Below are 19,330 nucleotides of genomic sequence, written 5' to 3' on the forward strand. Positions count from 1 at the left end.
CGGATAATGTCCTCTCACAAAATGCAAATAGGAGGACAAGTGGGGTATCCATTTTCCCCACTTGCTCTCCCACCTACATTTTATGAGAGGGTCACTATCCGTTTTCAGCTTGTGACGGATAGTGTCCGTCGAGAATTTGTGATTACAAATAGAGCACCAATTTCATGGTCGTCCCTTTCAACTTTAAATCTAATGCTAGAATCAGATAAGAGACGTGTTAAGCTCCCCTACCTTTGTAAAGAGAGAAAATGGCATGCAAAAACAAAATCAAAAGCAAAAGCCAACTCTAATTGGCTATTAATTAAATCATCGATTACAACTTATCAAGTAAGGAATCTATTTTATCGATTTAAATCAGCATTTATATCTCAAACACCAACACTTTCATGTTGTTGGCCGACGACAAACTCAAATTATGGGGCAAAATTCTAAGAGAAAAATTTACGGAGTTGATCTTATTTAGGACGATGTTACATTAATATAGTTGGTAAAAATAATTATTAAAAGAACTTATTTTATGATAAATTTGTCTAAAATCGTCATATATAAACTTTTCAGTTTTAAAATTGCGAATTTAATAGTTTATCCAAGTAAAATAATAGAAAGAAATATTTTTTACAATAATTTGAGTTTTTTCGAAATTTATTATTAAGATTGTTATATGGAGTATATTATTACTAACACGATGGAGTTGGATTTTGTAATCAGGAAACCAAAAATTCTCGATGAAGCCAATTATTAATGAAATTACATAAACTAGTAACAAATCGAAATTTTCTCATTGTTTAGGACAAGATACAAGGAGGGCAATCAACCTTATTAATCCTTTTTAATTCCGTCACTAATTACTCGGAATCGTCAAGAACATATCAAATAACAAAAAAACACACAAAAAAAGAAAATATTTCGTCTGTTCCAGTCATTTGTTTAGCTTTGGTTTTTCACAAAATCAAGAAAAGAGAATATGGTCAATTATTAGATGCCAAGTGGAACAAATTAAGCAAATCAAATTGTCCGTTAAAAATATTTCTAAAATAAAAAGGTAAATAATTAACCGACACATTCCAAAATAGAATAGTTACACGGGTCACTTCATTGCATTGACTTTCAACCCATTTGGCTCATTACATTGTGGAGGCTGCTAACAATTTTAGACCAAGTGAATTAAAATCCTTCACAAATCACAATACTTGGAACTTTCTCATTTTAGAAGCCATCTTTTGTTCCTTTCTTATAACAACATCCTTTAAATTTCATAATTCTTCCTAAAAACCATCTTCATAATTCTCAACAACAATGAAGAACAATCACAATAATCATCATCATCTAACTCGATCTTCTTCGACACACAAACTCCTAAATTCCCAAATTAACCTCAACAACATTATTTCATGTTTCGTCATTTTTGCCTTAGGTATTACCATTGGTAGCACATTCTTTGGACACGACTCGTCTCTGTATTATACTTTTCCGTTCACTCTTAAATTCATTAATAATTTCTCGTCTTCAACATTTTCACCCTCGGATCATATTCGTGTTGTGAAGAATGAAGTTACAAGTATTACGTCCACAATTACATCGAATGTTACTACTACTAGTAATATGACAATATCAATGGAGACAGTAAATTCGTATATGCACACGATGGAGGACGAGGAGTTGTTTTGGAAAGCGTCAATGGTACCGAGAATTGAAGGGAAGGATTATCCGTCAAAGTTTGTAACACCGAAGATTGCCTTCATGTTTTTGGTTAGAGGTCCTTTGCCATTAGCTTTGTTATGGGAAAAGTTTTTTAAAGGAAATGAAGGGCTTTTTTCGATATATGTTCATTCTAGTCCTAATTATAATGGGAGTTTTCCTAAGAACTCTGTTTTTCATGGAAGAAGAGTTCCTAGCAAGGTTAGTGTCACTCTTTACTTTTATTGTTAACGGTTATTTGACGCGTTTTAATCTTTACCAGTTTATAAGCTGACAGAATCATGTTTATAACTTTATACACAACTAAATTCAAGAATGATTTTGAGAATTGTGAATGTCTTTAATTACAAATTAGATTATACTCGTAGTATGATTAATCATTAATTTGATGAATTGATGAATTTTTTTTAGTGTTTTTCTTACTTGAATTGGCTATATTAGGATAGGAAAGTGTCAGTAGTAGCGAATGTTTGTGAGCATAATTCTCTTCTTTGCACTATATTTTGGATCTGGTTTTTACTTAGTCAAGTCATTAGTATATTGTTATGTGTAATAATTGGTTTAGTTAGTTAAGCACAACAAATAAAAAGAATTATTATGTAGAACATAAAGAATTATATTCGGCGTGAAATTTGTGCATGCAAACACTCTTACAGTTCAAGTGTCCAACCATAAATAAAACCTCTATAAGACCCTAGTTTAGCATAGTTATATGCCCCATTTGTCATAATTATTTGTTATTTTTAATAAAATATTTCTCATAGAAATAAAAAAATGGTATACAATAATTGTGACAGAAAAATTATTTATCTTGTCTACAATAGTTGACGATGATGAAGATGCTTTTGGCGACAATAGTTGTTAAAATGGGCGATCAACTTAAAACAGCCCATTTATTAGTTCACTTCAAAGGCTACAAACGACATTACATAATTGTCGCCAAAACACATCTTCATCATCATCATCAACAAATCCTGTCTAATTTTAATAACCATTGTTTTGTTTATCATCATTTTTCTTTCTATTAAATGCGAATTTAAGATTAAATCTTTGTAACCTTGTCACCCTATCTCCCAAAACAGGAAGTCTTGCTTAAGACGGGTCAGAGCAAGTGACGGGTAATGTCACTCACAAAACGGATAGGGGGGACAAGGTGGGGCACCCCCATGTGCTTCCCTCTCTCCTCTATTTGGGTCATTTGTGAGAGAAAATGGTATCCGTCACTCCAAAGTGACGGATACGTGCCGTCACAAATGAGATTTTGTGCTCCCAAAAAGAGCAACCCTAGCTGTAAATTTGTTGGTAACTAGTGGCATCCACCACCCGAAAGTACTGCAAACAGCCCGCCAATAGCGTTGTCGATCATTTGTTGGGTATTGGGTGTGTGGTGAGGGAAAACTATAGAGTTGGATGACTTTTTTTATCCATAATAACGTTGACAATACCATTTTCTAACGGAAAATTAGACGGAAGTAGACCTGTACTCGGGTCGGGTCGGGCGGGCTGGGGGAGGACCGGGCTCTCCTGGTCAGACCCAAGCCAGGCCGGGGGGCTTGGCCGGGCTGGGATATGCTTGACCCGGGCCAAGGGCGGGTTGGGCTTGTGCGCCTTACCAATTTTTTTTTATTTTTTATTTATTTTTGCTAAAATGGTGGGCCGGGCTAGAATTTTAGGACCCGGGCTAGGCCCAAGCCAAGGCGGCCAAGACCGGGCCGGGCCAGGCCAGGCCAAGTTGCATAAAATAACGGGCCAAGGCGGGGCGGGGCGGGTCAGCCCGTGCTGATGGCCAGCTCTAGACGGAAGTAGAGAATGAGGTCCTTAACCGAAAACTCCCATAGTTTAGGTCCTTAAATGAAAAAGATTGCATAGTTCTGAATTCTGATTGTCAACCATTTTTTGGTTTGAAATTAACCAACAAGCAAAGGTGGTAATCCACGGCATATTGTAGTTCTTCTTTTCTAACTATTCCGTCACTTTTTTCCGTTTCAGTTATTTATTTATCTTTAATTAAAATAATATTTACGAAGAATAAAAAGATAAATACTCCGTAAATAAATGATTGGAAAAAAGGAATTATCAATTTCGTTCTCATTTCTTTCTAGTTGTGCTTACATAATTCTCACATTTCTCTTTGTCTATGAAGTGAGTTTGCTAAATAAATAATACTCCCTCCTATTCTCTAACATCTTCCACATTTCTTAAAACGGCAAATTCATTAAGATTTTCCGTTTTCCTTATTTGGCTATTGATGGTTATCAAATTAAACCTCGCAAGTGCACGATTTGTCGTTGTACACTTTTGAGGGGTCGATCCCACAAGGAGTTGCTAGACTACTAATCGTTCTAATTCCCTTGTTTAGCTAAGTCAAACGATAATAGGGTGATGGTAATAATCTAACACTAAACTAGCAAATTAAGAAGCAATTAAACAAGGCAAGTAAAAACAAGCTAAAAGAGATTAAGTTAATCAAATGATAGGAAAGGCTAGAACTCGGTTCTCCCACGACTATTCGTAATTCCACTTAGCAATTCCTTAGGCTAATCTTAAGGGGTAGAAAGGCAAGGGGCCAAGTGGGAGATGACTCTAATTCGCCTACTAACTCCCTCTCGGGCTCATAATAGGACACTAGCTCTACCCACCAACCCCCCTCTCGGGTTCGAAGGTCGGAATCCCTAACTCAACACCCAACTCCCCCAAAAACATGCATTATTTATTTATCTTTAATTAAAATAATATTTATGAAGAATAAAAAGATAAATACTCCGTAAATAAATGATTGGAAAGGAGGATTTATCAACTTCGTTCTCATTTCTTTCTAGTTGTGCTTACATAATTCTCACATTTCTCTTTGTCTATGAAGTGAGCTTACTAAATAAATAATACGAGTATTAATATTAACCATTGTGTAATACTCCGTATAATGTTGGATAATACGAGTAATTAGTAATTCTTCATATGTTGATATTGTCATGTCTTGTGTAAAGGAATAAATGCTTGAGTGCTTGAGTTAGTCTTGATATCTTGGTGGTCTAAGTCGTTGATGCCGGCAAATTCTTGTTTATAACCTTTATAAATGGATAATAATTTAGTTTTCCTGTATACCAAATCAGGCCTTTTGGATACATCAAATACAATTATTTTTGATAAAATGTTTTATGTAAAATGTACATTCAATCACAGTTTACGTGTATATCTTCCCATTACATAATGCATCCCTCTAAATCAAGTTTTTGTTGCTCAATTTAATTAGGTTGTTGAATGGGGAAAATTCAACATGGTGGAAGCAGAACGACGCCTACTCGCAAACGCACTTCTCGACATATCAAACCAACGATTCATCCTCTTATCGGAATCATGTATCCCACTCTACAACTTCTCCACCGTCTACACATACCTTCTAAACACAAACAAAAGCCACGTCGAAGCCTACGATCTAGCAAGTCCAGTCGGACGTGGCCGATACAGCCATCGCATGATGCCAAGCGTAGCACTTTCACAATGGCGAAAAGGGTCTCAATGGTTCGAAATGGACCGTCCTCTCGCAATCGAGGTTATTTCCGATCAAAAGTATTTCCCGTTGTTTAAAAAGTATTGCACACATTCTTGTTACGGAGATGAACATTATTTGCCTACATTTGTTAGCATCAAGTTTTGGCAAAGTAATTCTAATAGAAGTTTAACGTGGGTTAATTGGTCTAGAAATGGGCCTCACCCTGGTGAATTTCAAAGACCGCACGTGACTCCTGCGTTGTTGTTGAAGTTGAGGAGTAATAGCACGTGTGAATATAATGGAGAAAAGACAAATGTTTGCTTTTTATTTGCTAGAAAGTTTATGCCTGGTACTTTAGTTAGGTTATTGAAATTTGGTCCTAAAATTATGAAGTTTAACTGAACTTGTAAATTGTTTTATTTTTTTTTATTTTTTTTGGGTTTTTAATTTTGGTTAAATTAGGGAAGAAATTTGTTTATATGATGTAACTCAATTCTTTTATTGTAAATTTGGCTCGATATTAGGCAATACTCGTATAATCGTATTAAGGTCTTGTTTGACTGTCATACGGGAATTAAATTCCCATGATTTTGCAATACACATGAATTGGCCAATTTATGTGAGTTGCCTAAAACTCGTTTGGTTGACATCTATCATTTATATCAGTTCTTTTCGAACTTTTTAAGTTTTTTTTTTTAAAGTCTTGCTTCACCCCTTATAGTCTTCTTCTGTCCTCCATTTTCAACCTTCTTTTTTTTTTTGATAAAATGTAAGTAATATATCAAAAAGGTAAAAATGGTAACCATACATGGAGAAAGGACCATAAGTCTCTCGGCTTAACTGGTCCACTCCAGACTTAACAATGAGAGTTAGGGAAAGCCACGAAAATCTACACTCAGCCCAAGACTCAGCCCAACCAGGAAACAAACCAAACCATCCTTATTTGGACAACAAATCCAAATTAGGGACAACAAAACCTAATTAAAAATCTTCAAACAACTTCATCTTGCAGTCACTTCTTCGTCTTCAACAAAACCGTGTCTTCACCCAGATCTGCTATTGTTAATGATTCGTTGTAACCAGCGATCTTTGGTACCATTGTTAAGGTCAATGAATCTCAACTTGAGCTCTTCAACATGGTTAAAACGAGCTTATTCGGTCTAACCAGAGTGTGTTCAATTCTGCCCAAATTCCTTTGCCTTCATACATGGTAAATACATGCATTAATAACCGCATTCATCACATCAAACTGCGTTTTTGAGCCTTTAAACCTCAATCGCCATTGAAGAAGATTCGAGTTTAGGATGATGATTCCTATCCAGCGTCCAGAAAGCATGATGATCTCTTGGCTATATGGACAAAGAAAGAACAAATGTGCCATGGTTTCTGTGGCACCCCGACATAAGCAACATGTATCTACCTCACTTATGCCCAATTTGAAAAGTTTGTCATTAATATTCATATTACCGTGTTGATATATCCACGCCATAAAACCGTGTTTGGGGATCGTCCATTTGTTCCATATCAGAGTCTTCCATTTGATTTTTTCCCCTTTATCTCTGAGAAGCTCATACCCTTTGGCAATTGTATATATCTGATTGTTGTTCCATAATTGTTGTTGATATGAATCCTGCAGAAGCATTTTAATTTGACAAATTTTCCTCCAGTACCAACTGGAATTATTAGTAGGAGAATAACTTTGCCAATCTGCCCCTTTTATGTATGTATGATTGACCCATTTGACCCAAAGGATGTCAGATTTTGATGCAATCCACCACACCAATTTTCCAATAGCTGCCTTGTTCCATATAAGATCATTCTTCAGTCCTAGACCCCCCTCATTCTTGGGTTTACAAGCTTTTTCCCAAGAGACTAGAGGAGACTTCATATAATCAGGCCCTCCATCCCATAAGAAATTCCTACATATGGCTTCAATTCTAACAATGACACCAAAAGAGGGCAAAATGAACATCCGAGCCCGAGAATTGTGGAGAGTTTTAAGAACGCTTTCGAACAAAAACCAGTCTTCCAAAGATAGGATAGTTTCCTTGCCCCTGGACAACGTATTCTCTCGACCACCTTGTCTATTAGAGGCCTACAATCAACAGCAGTTAATCTAGTGGTCTTAATAGGGACCCCTAAATATCTGAATGGTAGACTTTCTTCGACCATACCAGACACTTGTAAAATGTCCTGTTTAAGGACATTGTTGACCCCATTAAAATACGCATTAGATTTACCTTTGCTCATATTTAGGCTCGAAGAATCGGAAAACGTGGAGAAAGTTCTCGAGAATAGTCATCATTGAATGAGCATCTCCTTTACGAAAAGGAGTAAATCGTCTCGCAAACATTAAGTGAGTCAGTCTCATTGGTTTGCAGAGAGGGTGAAACCTGAAATCCTTAGTATCAGTAGTATAATCAAGCAGTCTTGTGAGATATTCCATGCAAACAGTGAATAATAAAGGGGATAAGGGATCCCCCTGTCTTAAACCCCTCTGCCCTTTGAAGAAACCAAACACATTCCCATTTAAGTTTAGTGAATTGCTAGGTGTTGTAACACACTCCATTATCCACTTTCTGAACTGATCAGGGAATTTGAGAGCTATAAGCATTTGATTTAAGAATTCCCATTCAATTGTGTCATAGGCTTTTTGAAGATCCATTTTGAAAAGACACCTTGAAGAAACAGCTCTCTTCTCATAAAGTCTAATAATGTCTTGACATATCAAAATATTTTCCATTATGCTCCTTCCATGTATAAAACCCCCTTGATTCTGTGAAACCAGATCAGGCAATACAATGGCTAGCATGTTGCATAAAATTTTTGAAATGCATTTGTAGACAACATTGCAACATGCAATTGGTCTATATTGCAAAACAGATGAGGGTCTTTCCACTTTTGGGATCAGGGTAATCAATGTATTATTAATCTGCTTAAGCAACTGATCGGAATCAAAAAAATCAAGAATTGCATTGCTTATGTCCTCCCCTACAGTCTCCCAAGTATCCTTAAAAAACTTGCTAGAATAACCATCAGGCCCAGGTGCTTTATCATTTGGAATATTGAACATAACCTGTTTAATCTCTTCATGTGTAATTGGCCTCAAAAGTTGCTGCTTGTGTATCTCAGTGCAGGTGCTCCCTCTTTGAACTATGAAACCCTTGACCTCAGTAGTACTAGCTTTAGACCCTAGCAACATCTGGTAATAATCCAGGAATGCTTTCTGGATCCCCTCTTCCTCTGTGTATAGATTAAGTTTGTGATCAGTAATCTGCTGAATATAATTCTTGCTCCTCCTTGATTTAATCATTCCATGGAAATATGAAGTATTAGAGTCTCCCTCCTTCATCCAATGAGCCTTGGCCTTTTGTTTTAAGAAGGCCAACCTTGCTGATTGTAGGTGAATGAAATTCTTATGTGCTTCATGTTCCTGCTTTATCAAGTTCTCATCTCCTGGCTGCAAAACCAATTGTTTTTGAAGCTGATACAGAAGGGTTTGTGCTATGTCAGATTTACTTTCCACATCTGAAAAATGAGACCTGTTAATATTTTTAAGAATTGGTTTTAGCATCTTCAGTTTCCTGACCACACCATACATTTTAGTCCCAGCAATACTCCTATTCCACTGAGTGCTAACACAACTCTGAAAATCAGGAGCACTACTCCACATATTGAAGTACTTGAAAGGCCTATTTGTACCCTGACCTCCCTTAGTCTTACTGATCACACAAGGGGTATGATCAAAATGTCCCTCAGGAAGAAAATTGGCATAGTAATCTGGAAGGTTGACAGTCCATTCATGATTAACAAACACTCTGTCTAGTCTACTGTAAATCCTTGTCTCAAGAGGTTGCTTATTATTCCAAGTGTAAAAAGCACATGTGGCCTTCATATCACTTAAGTTACAGTCATCAATACATTGTTGAAAAGGGATTGCTTCAGCATCTGTAACATTGCCCCCCAACCTCTCATTTGCCATTGTAACACAGTTGAAATCACCACCAACAGACCAAGGAATCTGGATTTGACCTGCCAATCTCCTAAGATTATTCCACAATTCCTCCCTTTCTCCAACTCCATTAAAGGCATATACAAAAGTAATAAACATTTGGAGATGAGTAACCCTATCTGTCACCAACATATGAATATATTGTGCATTATATTCACTACTACAGATACAGGCTATAACAACGGTCAAAAACCGTTGTTATATAAAAAAGCGGACGTTGTTAAAGCGTCCGTTGTAGAAGGTTTTAACAACGGTTAGTTTTCTTAAGGAAACCGTTGTTAAAACTATTAACAACGGTTTTAAGTATAAAAACCCGTTGTGGAAAGTGTGACTCAATTTTGGGGGGAAAGTTATAACAACGGGTTTTAATATACAAAACCGTTGTTATAACTAAAGACAACGGGTTGTTTTAAAATAACCGTTGTTGTTTGTTCTTAAAAAATAAAATAAAAATTAAATTAAATATTACTAGATGCATGCATAATTACGGTCGTTAGAATTCGATGCATGCATTATTACCTGACATCATTGTACATATGAACGGATAATATGGAATGAGAAGGGTTAGTAATAAGATTTGAAGCAACATTATTGAGAGATATGATGATGATGATTATGGCACAACTTCCTAACATATATATTAATTAAAAAGCAAATCAACCCACACATTGCTTAGTATATAAATACATTGCATATCTCAACTAACATTTCCATTATCTCAATATATTCATATCTCCAAACCCTAACTGCTAAAACAAACTCTACTTAATCTTTCAAAACAAACTCAAAAAACTCCAACAAAATGAATGATTTCATCCTTAAGACTCTTACCATGATCGAGAACAACAACAACTTCATCCGCCGGTTCCTCCATATTGAGGAAAGTTTCAGAGCTACCTTGGATGCTCGATCCGCACCGAAGTACGCCAAAGAAGATGGCTTGACGGAGCAAAGAGCAGCGATTGCGGCTATATGACGATATAGCAAATCTTTGAACGGAACCTCCAAATAGCCAAGGAGGAGAGGACGGATACGATAGAGCAGAATAAGATCCTCTATGAATATATAAGAATTGCATTTTTACATATGTATTTTTTTTTTAATTTATGTATTTATAAATATATATATATATATATTAATTATGTTTATCTTACTTCTTCATCTTGCTTCTTCATTGTTTTACTAACTAATTATGTGAACAATACTTAAACAAATAACATAATGGTCGATACAAACACATACATGCAAAAGAAATAAATAGAAAAAGAAAATAATGACGATGAAACTAACAGTGACGGCGAGATTTACCTGATAAATACAGAACGTAATAGACGATGAAATCACAGTGACGGCGAGAAGATAAAGGGACGATGAGAAAGAGAGAAAAAGAGAAAGAGAGTGTGTATGTGTTTTGTGTTTGTTTGTCTGCTGTGTTTGTGTTTGTGTATTAAGGGTTGTGTTTTGTGGCTGCAGCAGACTTCTGTTTGTGTGGTTTATAGTATGGAAAGTATTGACAACGGTTATTAAACAACAACCGTTGTGAAATATGTTTTAACAACGGGTTGTAAAAAACACCCGTTGTTAAATAAGTTTTAACAACGGGTTCCAAAATCAACCGTTGTGATTACTTTTCACTAACTTTGCGCCAATTTTGCGCCAAATTATTAACAACGGTTGTGCATGTGTGACCCGTTGTTAAAACTAATAACAACGGTTTTTATAACCATACCCGTTGTAATTTATTTTAGTAAAATTCGCGCCATACATTCTACAACGTCTATTGTGATTTTCGTGAATACTCGTTGTTAAAGGGGCGTTGTAGTTGCCTGGATTTGTAGTAGTGATTCCAAGAAAAGGACATCATACACACTAGGTTTCCAAAGGACCCATATTCTACCACCCTTATGATATGCAATATTAGTGGACACACACCAGTCTTGAAAGACATTATAAATAATTTTATTGAGTTTTTGAGGCTTAATCTTGGTTTCAAGAAGACCAAACAGCCCAACCTTATTATTAAGCATAAACTTATGTACAAAATTCTGCTTCCCCTCCTTATTCATCCCTCTAATATTCCAGAATCCAAAATTCAACATGGGGATAAGTTAAAAGGATCAATACCAGATATGCCAATGCCTTGTTTAGGGGAACATGACCCTCTTAACACCTCTTTGTATGATGGAGTGAGATTATCATCCTTGTTGACATTTAATATACCCTGTTTAGTAGCCCTAATATGTCTGATAGGCGCTATTGAGCTTGCTGTGGTGTGGACAACGGGGGCCCACGGGGGCGCTTGGGAGGAAAGAGAAACAAGCGTTTGCATTTTTGTTAGAGTCGCCACCAATTTTTATGGGAAATTGGAACCGTTCGAATACCTCATGTCATGTCAAGACATAAAGTAGCGACATGAACACTAAACAATCGTTACCCTTAGCATTCTATGTCTAGAATGACTCTCGTGGATGCCAATGAACACGGGTGCTCACGGAGATCTGGAGTAAGGGGTGAGGGTACGTATTAGGAAGCTCTTTTGATCGAACACCTAATCCCGCCCGCCTCGATAGCGGCCTCTACTAATGATTAGGGAAGTTATTCGTACTCGATATATCGTCGGTTATATGCATGCAATGCAACATCCAAGTTTTAATTCTAACATGTGAAAATTAGGCTAAGTCGGTGAACAATTAATTTAACATACAATTAATGTCAAAGTCGGGATTTAAGTTCAATTACATGTGAGAACATACAAATGATACAAAACAATAAATATTACAATGAAGGAAAATTACAATAATGAAAATTACAATAATTACAATGGGTTAGGCGATTTATGTCGAAAATATCTTTAAAACGGATAATTTGAGAAAATGAATAAAAGAATAAATTAACGAACAGAACAGAAGGCGATAATACGGATAATAGTCAATTATACGTAAGCTAATTAAACTATGTCAAGCAACAACGGAATTCAGGGACAGAATTCAACCCGGAACAGGCGCAGCAGAGCTGCGTCCTTTGGAATAGGCGCGGCGATTCTTCGCGTCATTCTGTTTCGATGGTCAATTCTCGGTGAAGTTTTAATTGCGTGTTGTTAATATCGTTGGTGATTTTAATGATTGATTAAATTATGATATTCGGATGAAAGTGATTAATAGGTTATTTACATGTGAATGATGGTCATAAAACAATAAAACATGGACAAGACGGATGCAAACGAATTAATTACATGAACGAATGATTAATTAATGGATTAAACAAACTAACTAATTAATTAGGTTAAATATGACGAATTGATAACAAATATAATGATGAATACGACAATAAACAGATGAAAATATGTCAAAGATCGAATTCCAGAAACTCAATATGAACAAATCGAATTTCTACAACCCGGATTGAATTTAATGACGAAAACCCGCAAATATTGATTACTTGGGATTTAAGTCGGAATTAATGACGAATAAAACGCGTTAAATTATGATAAATAATATACATGTGAAATTAGTGATATGCTATTGTGACGAAGAATTAACAAACAAACAAACAAATAAGAATTTGACGAATTACAGAGGACGAAGGAAGAAGAAAGGAAGCAGGAACTGCGGCAGCCTCACGAAGAGGCGCAGCAGGAACTGCGCTCCTTCGAAGAGGCGCGGCAGTTGCTGCGTCCTTTCTCGACGGTTTATCTTCTGGAAATCCGTAAAAAGAGGTTTTAAACATGGTTTTAGAAATCGGTTTTAATTGGTACTTTCGACATAAACCTTACAATTGATGATACAAAAAGTAAAATACAATAAATAAAGAAGGATTTACACCCTCAGACTTACATGTTTGACGAAACGAGAAGACTAAGATATCGATTAGTGATGCTCGACGCGAATGTAAAGAAAATGCCCTCGTAAGAGGAAAACGATTAAATTAATTTAATTAAGTTGATTGATGTGGAGTTGGTCAAATTGGTCGGTCATGCAAACGAGGCTGGTACTCAGAAGGATCCGAGCTTACGTGGTCGAATGTTCAAGCACGTAGACGCCAAAAAGTAAGAACAAAGGTCTAGAATTCAAAGCGAGAAGAGAAGGGCGGACACTCGCGTGAGAAATATGAGGAGCGAAGGCTCCTATTTATACTAATCACGTGAAGGATTTAGGGTTTCGGAGACTCTTTGGAAGTGAATCTCGGAAAGATATAAAAAAGATACGAAAATTACGCAGAAAAGGACCTGGGAAGAGGCGCAGCAGACACTGCGTCTCTTGGAAGAGGCGCAGCACCTGCTGCGTCTGTTCCCAAGTGGTTTCCTCCTGCGGAAGAAAGATTTCCGCGTTCAAATTATGGAATAAAGAGATAATTTGGTTTTCCTTAATATTTTATGTGAATATTACGGGAAATTGTTTAACAAAGAATAAAGATTATGAAATATTTATAAAATATGGAATAGAAATATCCGGAACATTCCAGAACATTCTGACTCGAGATTTGACGGTTATCAGAAAATGAAGACGGTTTTAGGCCCGGACTCCAAATGTACTCTAATTACTGTCAAAACGACCGTATTGGCATGTAGATGACAACTAAGAGGTAGACATTAATGTTTGAGCAATCACTTGACGATAAACTTACAAACTGTCACAAATCGTTCCGCGTACCAAACATGCGGCCCAATCATCACCGGGTGGTTTGCGGGAGGTGCAGAAATGAGGTATCTACATGTGGCCAGGTTAATTTTTTGAACAGGAGTGATTTCACTACTCTCCTTTGTCTCCTGTTGTTGTACTTTACTCATGCTTACTATAGTATTCTCCAGGGTAATTGCAGGTTGGGTTGATGGAATGGGCTCCCTTGCAACAATAACCTTCTTCTGTATGGGCTTCCATACCTTCTGGATTGGTTTAGCATGCTGGCCAGGTTTGTTATTTCTGCATTTCTCTTTCTCATGTCCTATTTGTTTACATTGAAGACAAACACTAGGCTTCCATTCATATTCGACATTGATCTCAATGAGATTTTGCTTTTCATCCATGAACTTAATGGAATTTGGGAAAGATTGACCTAGTTTTAGTTCCACCATCACCCTAGCAAAACCAAGTCTGGTTTTTTGATCTGTGGCAGTGTCACTTTTCACATAGGTCCCCACTAAATTGGCTAATTTAGCCAGGCTTTTACCCCAAAATTTCAAAGGTAAATTATGGAGTCTAATCCAAGCAGGAACACTTTTGACCTCTTCTTTAGTCAACTCAATATCAGGTATCCAGGGTTTGATTATCATAGGTTTATTGTCAAAAAGAAAATGTCCACTTCCCAGGTCAGCTTGTTTCATTTCCTCGGTATTAAAGCGTGCTAAAAAAACCCCATTAGGCAAGAATGAGATTTTGTCAACAGTGTACTTACTCCATATGCGTTTCAGGAATCCTTCCAAGACTTGCCAAGGCGGATTAGCACCAACAATAAAGCCATATAATGCCTGCTTCCAGTAATCCAGTTCACCTTGAACGTCCTCAACAGTTAATTGCAACAGATCCTCAGGCTCATCTTCAATAACTTGCAAAAATTTCCGTCTGTGCCTTTGGAACCAAGCACCATCAGGATCTTCTTCATCTCCAGATCCCATTTCCTCATCAATGTCCTCTACCATTCTCTCATTCAATGGAAGCGTGGGGATACCTGTGATATCATGAATCAAACGTTCTTTTTGTCCCTCCTCAACGTTAGGACCTTGTATTTTCTTTAATTTTTCACTTCGTAGAGCATTTGCTGTAACAGATTTTTTATTGCTATGATTATTAGACGAACTCTTTTGTACGGATTCCTTTGCCATTTATGAATAAAAGACAAAAAATTCACAGTCCCTATAGATGACGGCTTCACATCTCTCTTTCTCTCTCTCTCTCTAGGGTTTAAAATAATGTTTAAAATATGAAGCATTTTCAACCTTCATAACAAGTGCAGAGTAAATTATGCATTTCACATTGCCAAACCATCATAACCGGTTGTTTTACCATGTTTCTTTTGTCAGTTATAAAATGTCGGGAGTAATTGATATCGTCACCCCGAGTTCCTCGACGTAAACCTATACGAGGTACAAAGGGTAAAAGTATTAGGCTAATTGAATTTTAAAAATCAAAAAAAATCAACAAGTGTTCGTTGTGTATACACTGCGTGACCAAGCATGTACTATATAACAAGTAAATGATGCAATAATGGCAATATGTACTCCGTATTTAATTCCTGGGTAAGGCGTGAACAATAGGTACTAGAAGTCCAGAGTTCTCACACCATACATGATACTCCGTGTTCAAATTTTTCAAATGGAAAATTGATAGTTACTGATAAACCTACTTTGAGAAAAACTCTACTAGTACTAACTACTAAGTCGTAATAACCGGTGTTCTTCTATGGGCACACCCCTTTAAAACTACTAGACATAAAATTCTGATAGCTTGTTATTCCTCGAATGCGTCATCATAGTCCAGTGAGGGCATTATAGCCGCTTCATTGGATACTAGAGTTCATATTTAATTTATGGGTAAGACAAATTAAATAAAGAGAAATTATTTGTTACGTATTGTATTTTTGTCTTGTAGATGAAGAACGATCCTTATAGATGAAAAATTATGTAGATGAAGAACCCAATAAAATGATGAAGAAATGAAATTACGATGAAGTTACTCTAATGTACATGTAAAGTACTAAATAAACTATTTTCGTGTAAAATACTCCCTCCAATTTCTTGTAATGTTCCCTTATGTTTTTGGCACACGAATTAAGGGTGATAATAAACAATGATATCAAGGACAGCTGAGTTTATGAGATTGGAGAGAGAAGGTCTTGATTAATTAAAGTAAAGAGCTTCTAATTAACTAAAGCCCTTCCCTCCAAAAAAATTAATTTCGTGGGCCATATTTGTAACAACAACTTGCTTTTCATTTCAGTTCATTCAACATTTCCAGAAATCCAAAACAACTTGAATTTCCACAAGTTCCAGATTCTGCAATCTCCATTTCTCATACATTTCCAAACCCAACTAAAAATTTCAGCTTAAATAAACTAACAATCTCTTACATTTAAATCTAAAATTGCAAACCGTTACGTTGAAAATTAGAATTTGAAAATTACAAATTCGTTTAACTTCAGATTTGCATGTGGGGTCATTCTTCATTTCTTGCCTTCCTTGTGAGTTGAGCATTCATCAGAACTGTATAGATCAAGAGGACACACAAGTGGAGCATTATATTCAAAATTGTCACCAAATTTTTATTTTTGCACCATTTTCAAATTTCAGCTCATTTAAATTATTGCGCCAACATCAAGCATTATTTTGTGCAAAGCTAATTTTTACATCAGCTATATATAGAAAGGCTACTGTATTTGACTGTTCATTTATAAGCAAACAAACAAAATTATGCAAATTTATTAAATACAATCAACATTTATGAGTAAACTTCCAAATCCCATTAAATACACAAATGTATAAAACCAGGAACTTGAGTAACTTAGAGAGGCAAAAAATAGTTCAGATTCTACTTGAGAAGTGCAAGAATGGTAAACCAAGAAAGAGGTCAATGTTAGAGGTGGCTGAACAATTTGGAGTTACAAGAAAAACAATCACAAATTTATGGAAGAGAGCAAGGCAGCAAAGAGATGCAAGAGAAGTAATAAATGTCACAAGCAAGATCAAGGGAAAGAAGGTAGACCAAGGATTGTGTTTGATTTGGAGAAGTACAACAGCATTTGATCTGGGTGAAAAAACCACACGACTAAGGGTGGTTGTTGCTATGAATTGTAGTCAATCAATGGTGTCCAAGTGGGTAACTGACAAAGTTATCAGGAGTCATACCAATTCATTAAAACTAGGTTTGACAGATAAAAATAAATTTTCTAGGTTAATTTTTTGTCTTTCCCAGTTATGTTATGATCATATATGCAGTAAAGTCATGTTTAAATTGTAACACCCCGGCCCAAACCGGGTCGGGAGCGGTTACTTATGATAGCTCACCAGACTGTGTACATAGCCCACAGATCAACACGGGTCCTTTATAGCGCATTTTGTCCTCACTCATGCGCATCCCGGAAACCTTCCCAGGAGGTCACCCATCCTAAGACTACTCCCAGCCAAGCACGCTTAACTTTGCAGTTCTTTCGCATGGATAACCATAAAAGAAAGTACACTTTGTTGATATGAGTAGTACTTCCAATCCCTTTAAGCACTAATCATTTAAGCCTATCACTGGACCTCTTCAATTACCGTGGGGTGTTACATAAATTAAAGATCAAAGTAATGTTATGTTATACACATTGATGAAAAATGGTTTTACATGACTAAAGATGGTCAAAGGTACTACTTATCACAAACAGAACCAGATCCTTATAGAAGTGTTCAGTCAAAAACATTCATAGGGAAAGTTATGTTTATGTGTACTGTTGGGAGACCACAGTTTGATGCAAATAATGATGTTATCTTTGATGAAAAGATTGGAATATGACCATTTGTATATATGGAACCAGCCAAAAAGAATTCAAAAAAATAGGGTTGCAGGAACAATGGAGACAAAACTTACAGAATCAATCACTAAACTAGTGGTGAAGGATATGATAATAGGGAAGGTGCTGCAAGAAATCAAGAGGAAGTGGCCAGAAAATGCAAGTAAAACCATTTACATTCAACAAGACAATGTACGTCCCCACATCAAGAACTCTGATGCAGATTTTAGAGAAGCAGCAACAAGTGATGGGTGGAATATACAGTTAGTACAACAATCCTTAAATTCACCTGACATGAATGTCTTGGATTTGGGGTTCTTTAGGGCCATTTAATCACTAAAGACACTCACTAATTCTTACAAATTAGATGAGCTGGTGGGAGCAGTTACTACAGTATTTAACAATCTTGAAGTTATCAAACTAAATTATGTGCTCATTACAATGCAGGGTTGTATGCTAGAGGTGTTACAACTCAGAGGTCACAATAAGTACAAGATACCACATATGCACAAGTCAAAGTTGGCAAAAGAAGGAAGACTCGCACGGTATTTACAGGCAGACTTAAATCTGGTTAAGGATTGCATTAGGTATGTTCAGAATGTAGCAGAAGTAACTGAGATTGCTGAACTTACTGAACTGATAGATTCAGTATCAATAGGTTCACATGAATGAAGCCAACAATCTATGCAAGCAACAAGCTATTTTTGTTAAGTTACGGACACCAACCATCATTTGTTTTGGTTGATTGATGTACTCATTTTGTTGACAAGTGATGTAAACGGCGGAAGAGAGGAAGAATGAGAGATGGCTGCAGGATAGATTTATGGTTAGATGAGAAGTTTCTAGACTATGAAAAGGACGGCAGGGATTATGGCTAAGAAGGTTTAGTATTGGGCTGGGTTAATTAGCTTGTATAGATTAGTATGGGGAGGGGGTAATTAGGCTGGTTAATTGTATAAAATGTGGGCCAATTAGATGGTAAGTCATGTAAATCAGAAAAAGAAACAAGGGCAAGGTTGTAATTTCACAGACGAAAAATTTACTAAATGGGTAAAGAGTGAACAACAATGAAATTGAATAAAAAAAAGGAAAGGAAAACATCACAAAAAATTGGAGGGAGTATATTATACTCCCTCCGACCCAGACGAAAGGTAACATGGTGAAAAATGGGTTATTTAAGAAAAGGGGTAAAAAGGAGGGGCAAAGATTGAAAGATTGGTGAGTGGGCCAGATGGGTAGTGGGTATTATTAAATGGGTTTAGGTGAGTTAAATAAGGAGTTAGTGGGTGGGCCACATGATGACATTTGTGTAAATATAAGGAGGGTATAAGGATTATATTGTCCAAAAATATGCCATTTATAGTATGTTACCTTTGGTATGGTTCGCCCATTTTAGGTAACTGTTACCTTTGGTCTGGGTCGGAGGGAGTATATATAAATTTAGAATTTTAGTTTAGTTAGAGTTATTTTAGTTGAAAATATATAAAATTACATATCTACCCTTACACATTGTCGCAAAACGAAATTTATATTTTATTTTTATGTTTCATTAAATATGATGCGCCTAAATTCAGTGCTACCGGCTGCCCCATATCACCATCCTTCCTTTTTTATTTTATTTTTTGGTAATAACGCAGGCATGCAACATT

The 19,330-nt window shown here is 36.3% G+C and overlaps 2 protein-coding genes across 2 annotated transcripts; one reads left to right on the forward strand and one right to left on the reverse strand.

Moving 5' to 3' along the window:
- Nucleotides 1-1,221: 1,221 nt before the first annotated feature.
- LOC141652045 (glycosyltransferase BC10-like) lies at nucleotides 1,222-5,619 on the forward strand. The gene is made up of 2 exons (XM_074459701.1): nucleotides 1,222-1,899; nucleotides 4,949-5,619. The coding sequence occupies exons 1-2, from the start codon at nucleotides 1,297-1,299 to the stop codon at nucleotides 5,588-5,590; spliced, it is 1,245 nt and encodes a 414-aa protein (XP_074315802.1). The 5' UTR covers nucleotides 1,222-1,296; the 3' UTR covers nucleotides 5,591-5,619.
- An 834-nt stretch (nucleotides 5,620-6,453) lies between these two features.
- LOC141651037 (uncharacterized) lies at nucleotides 6,454-15,018 on the reverse strand. The gene is made up of 5 exons (XM_074458765.1): nucleotides 13,911-15,018; nucleotides 7,429-9,319; nucleotides 7,363-7,381; nucleotides 6,609-7,283; nucleotides 6,454-6,537 (listed from the first exon to the last, which is right to left on the reverse strand). Exons 1-5 carry the CDS (start codon nucleotides 15,016-15,018, stop codon nucleotides 6,454-6,456), a joined length of 3,777 nt encoding a protein of 1,258 aa, XP_074314866.1.
- Nucleotides 15,019-19,330: the final 4,312 nt, after the last annotated feature.

This window comes from Silene latifolia, chromosome 4, assembly GCF_048544455.1.
Source record: "Silene latifolia isolate original U9 population chromosome 4, ASM4854445v1, whole genome shotgun sequence".
Classification (NCBI taxonomy): domain Eukaryota; kingdom Viridiplantae; phylum Streptophyta; class Magnoliopsida; order Caryophyllales; family Caryophyllaceae; genus Silene; species Silene latifolia.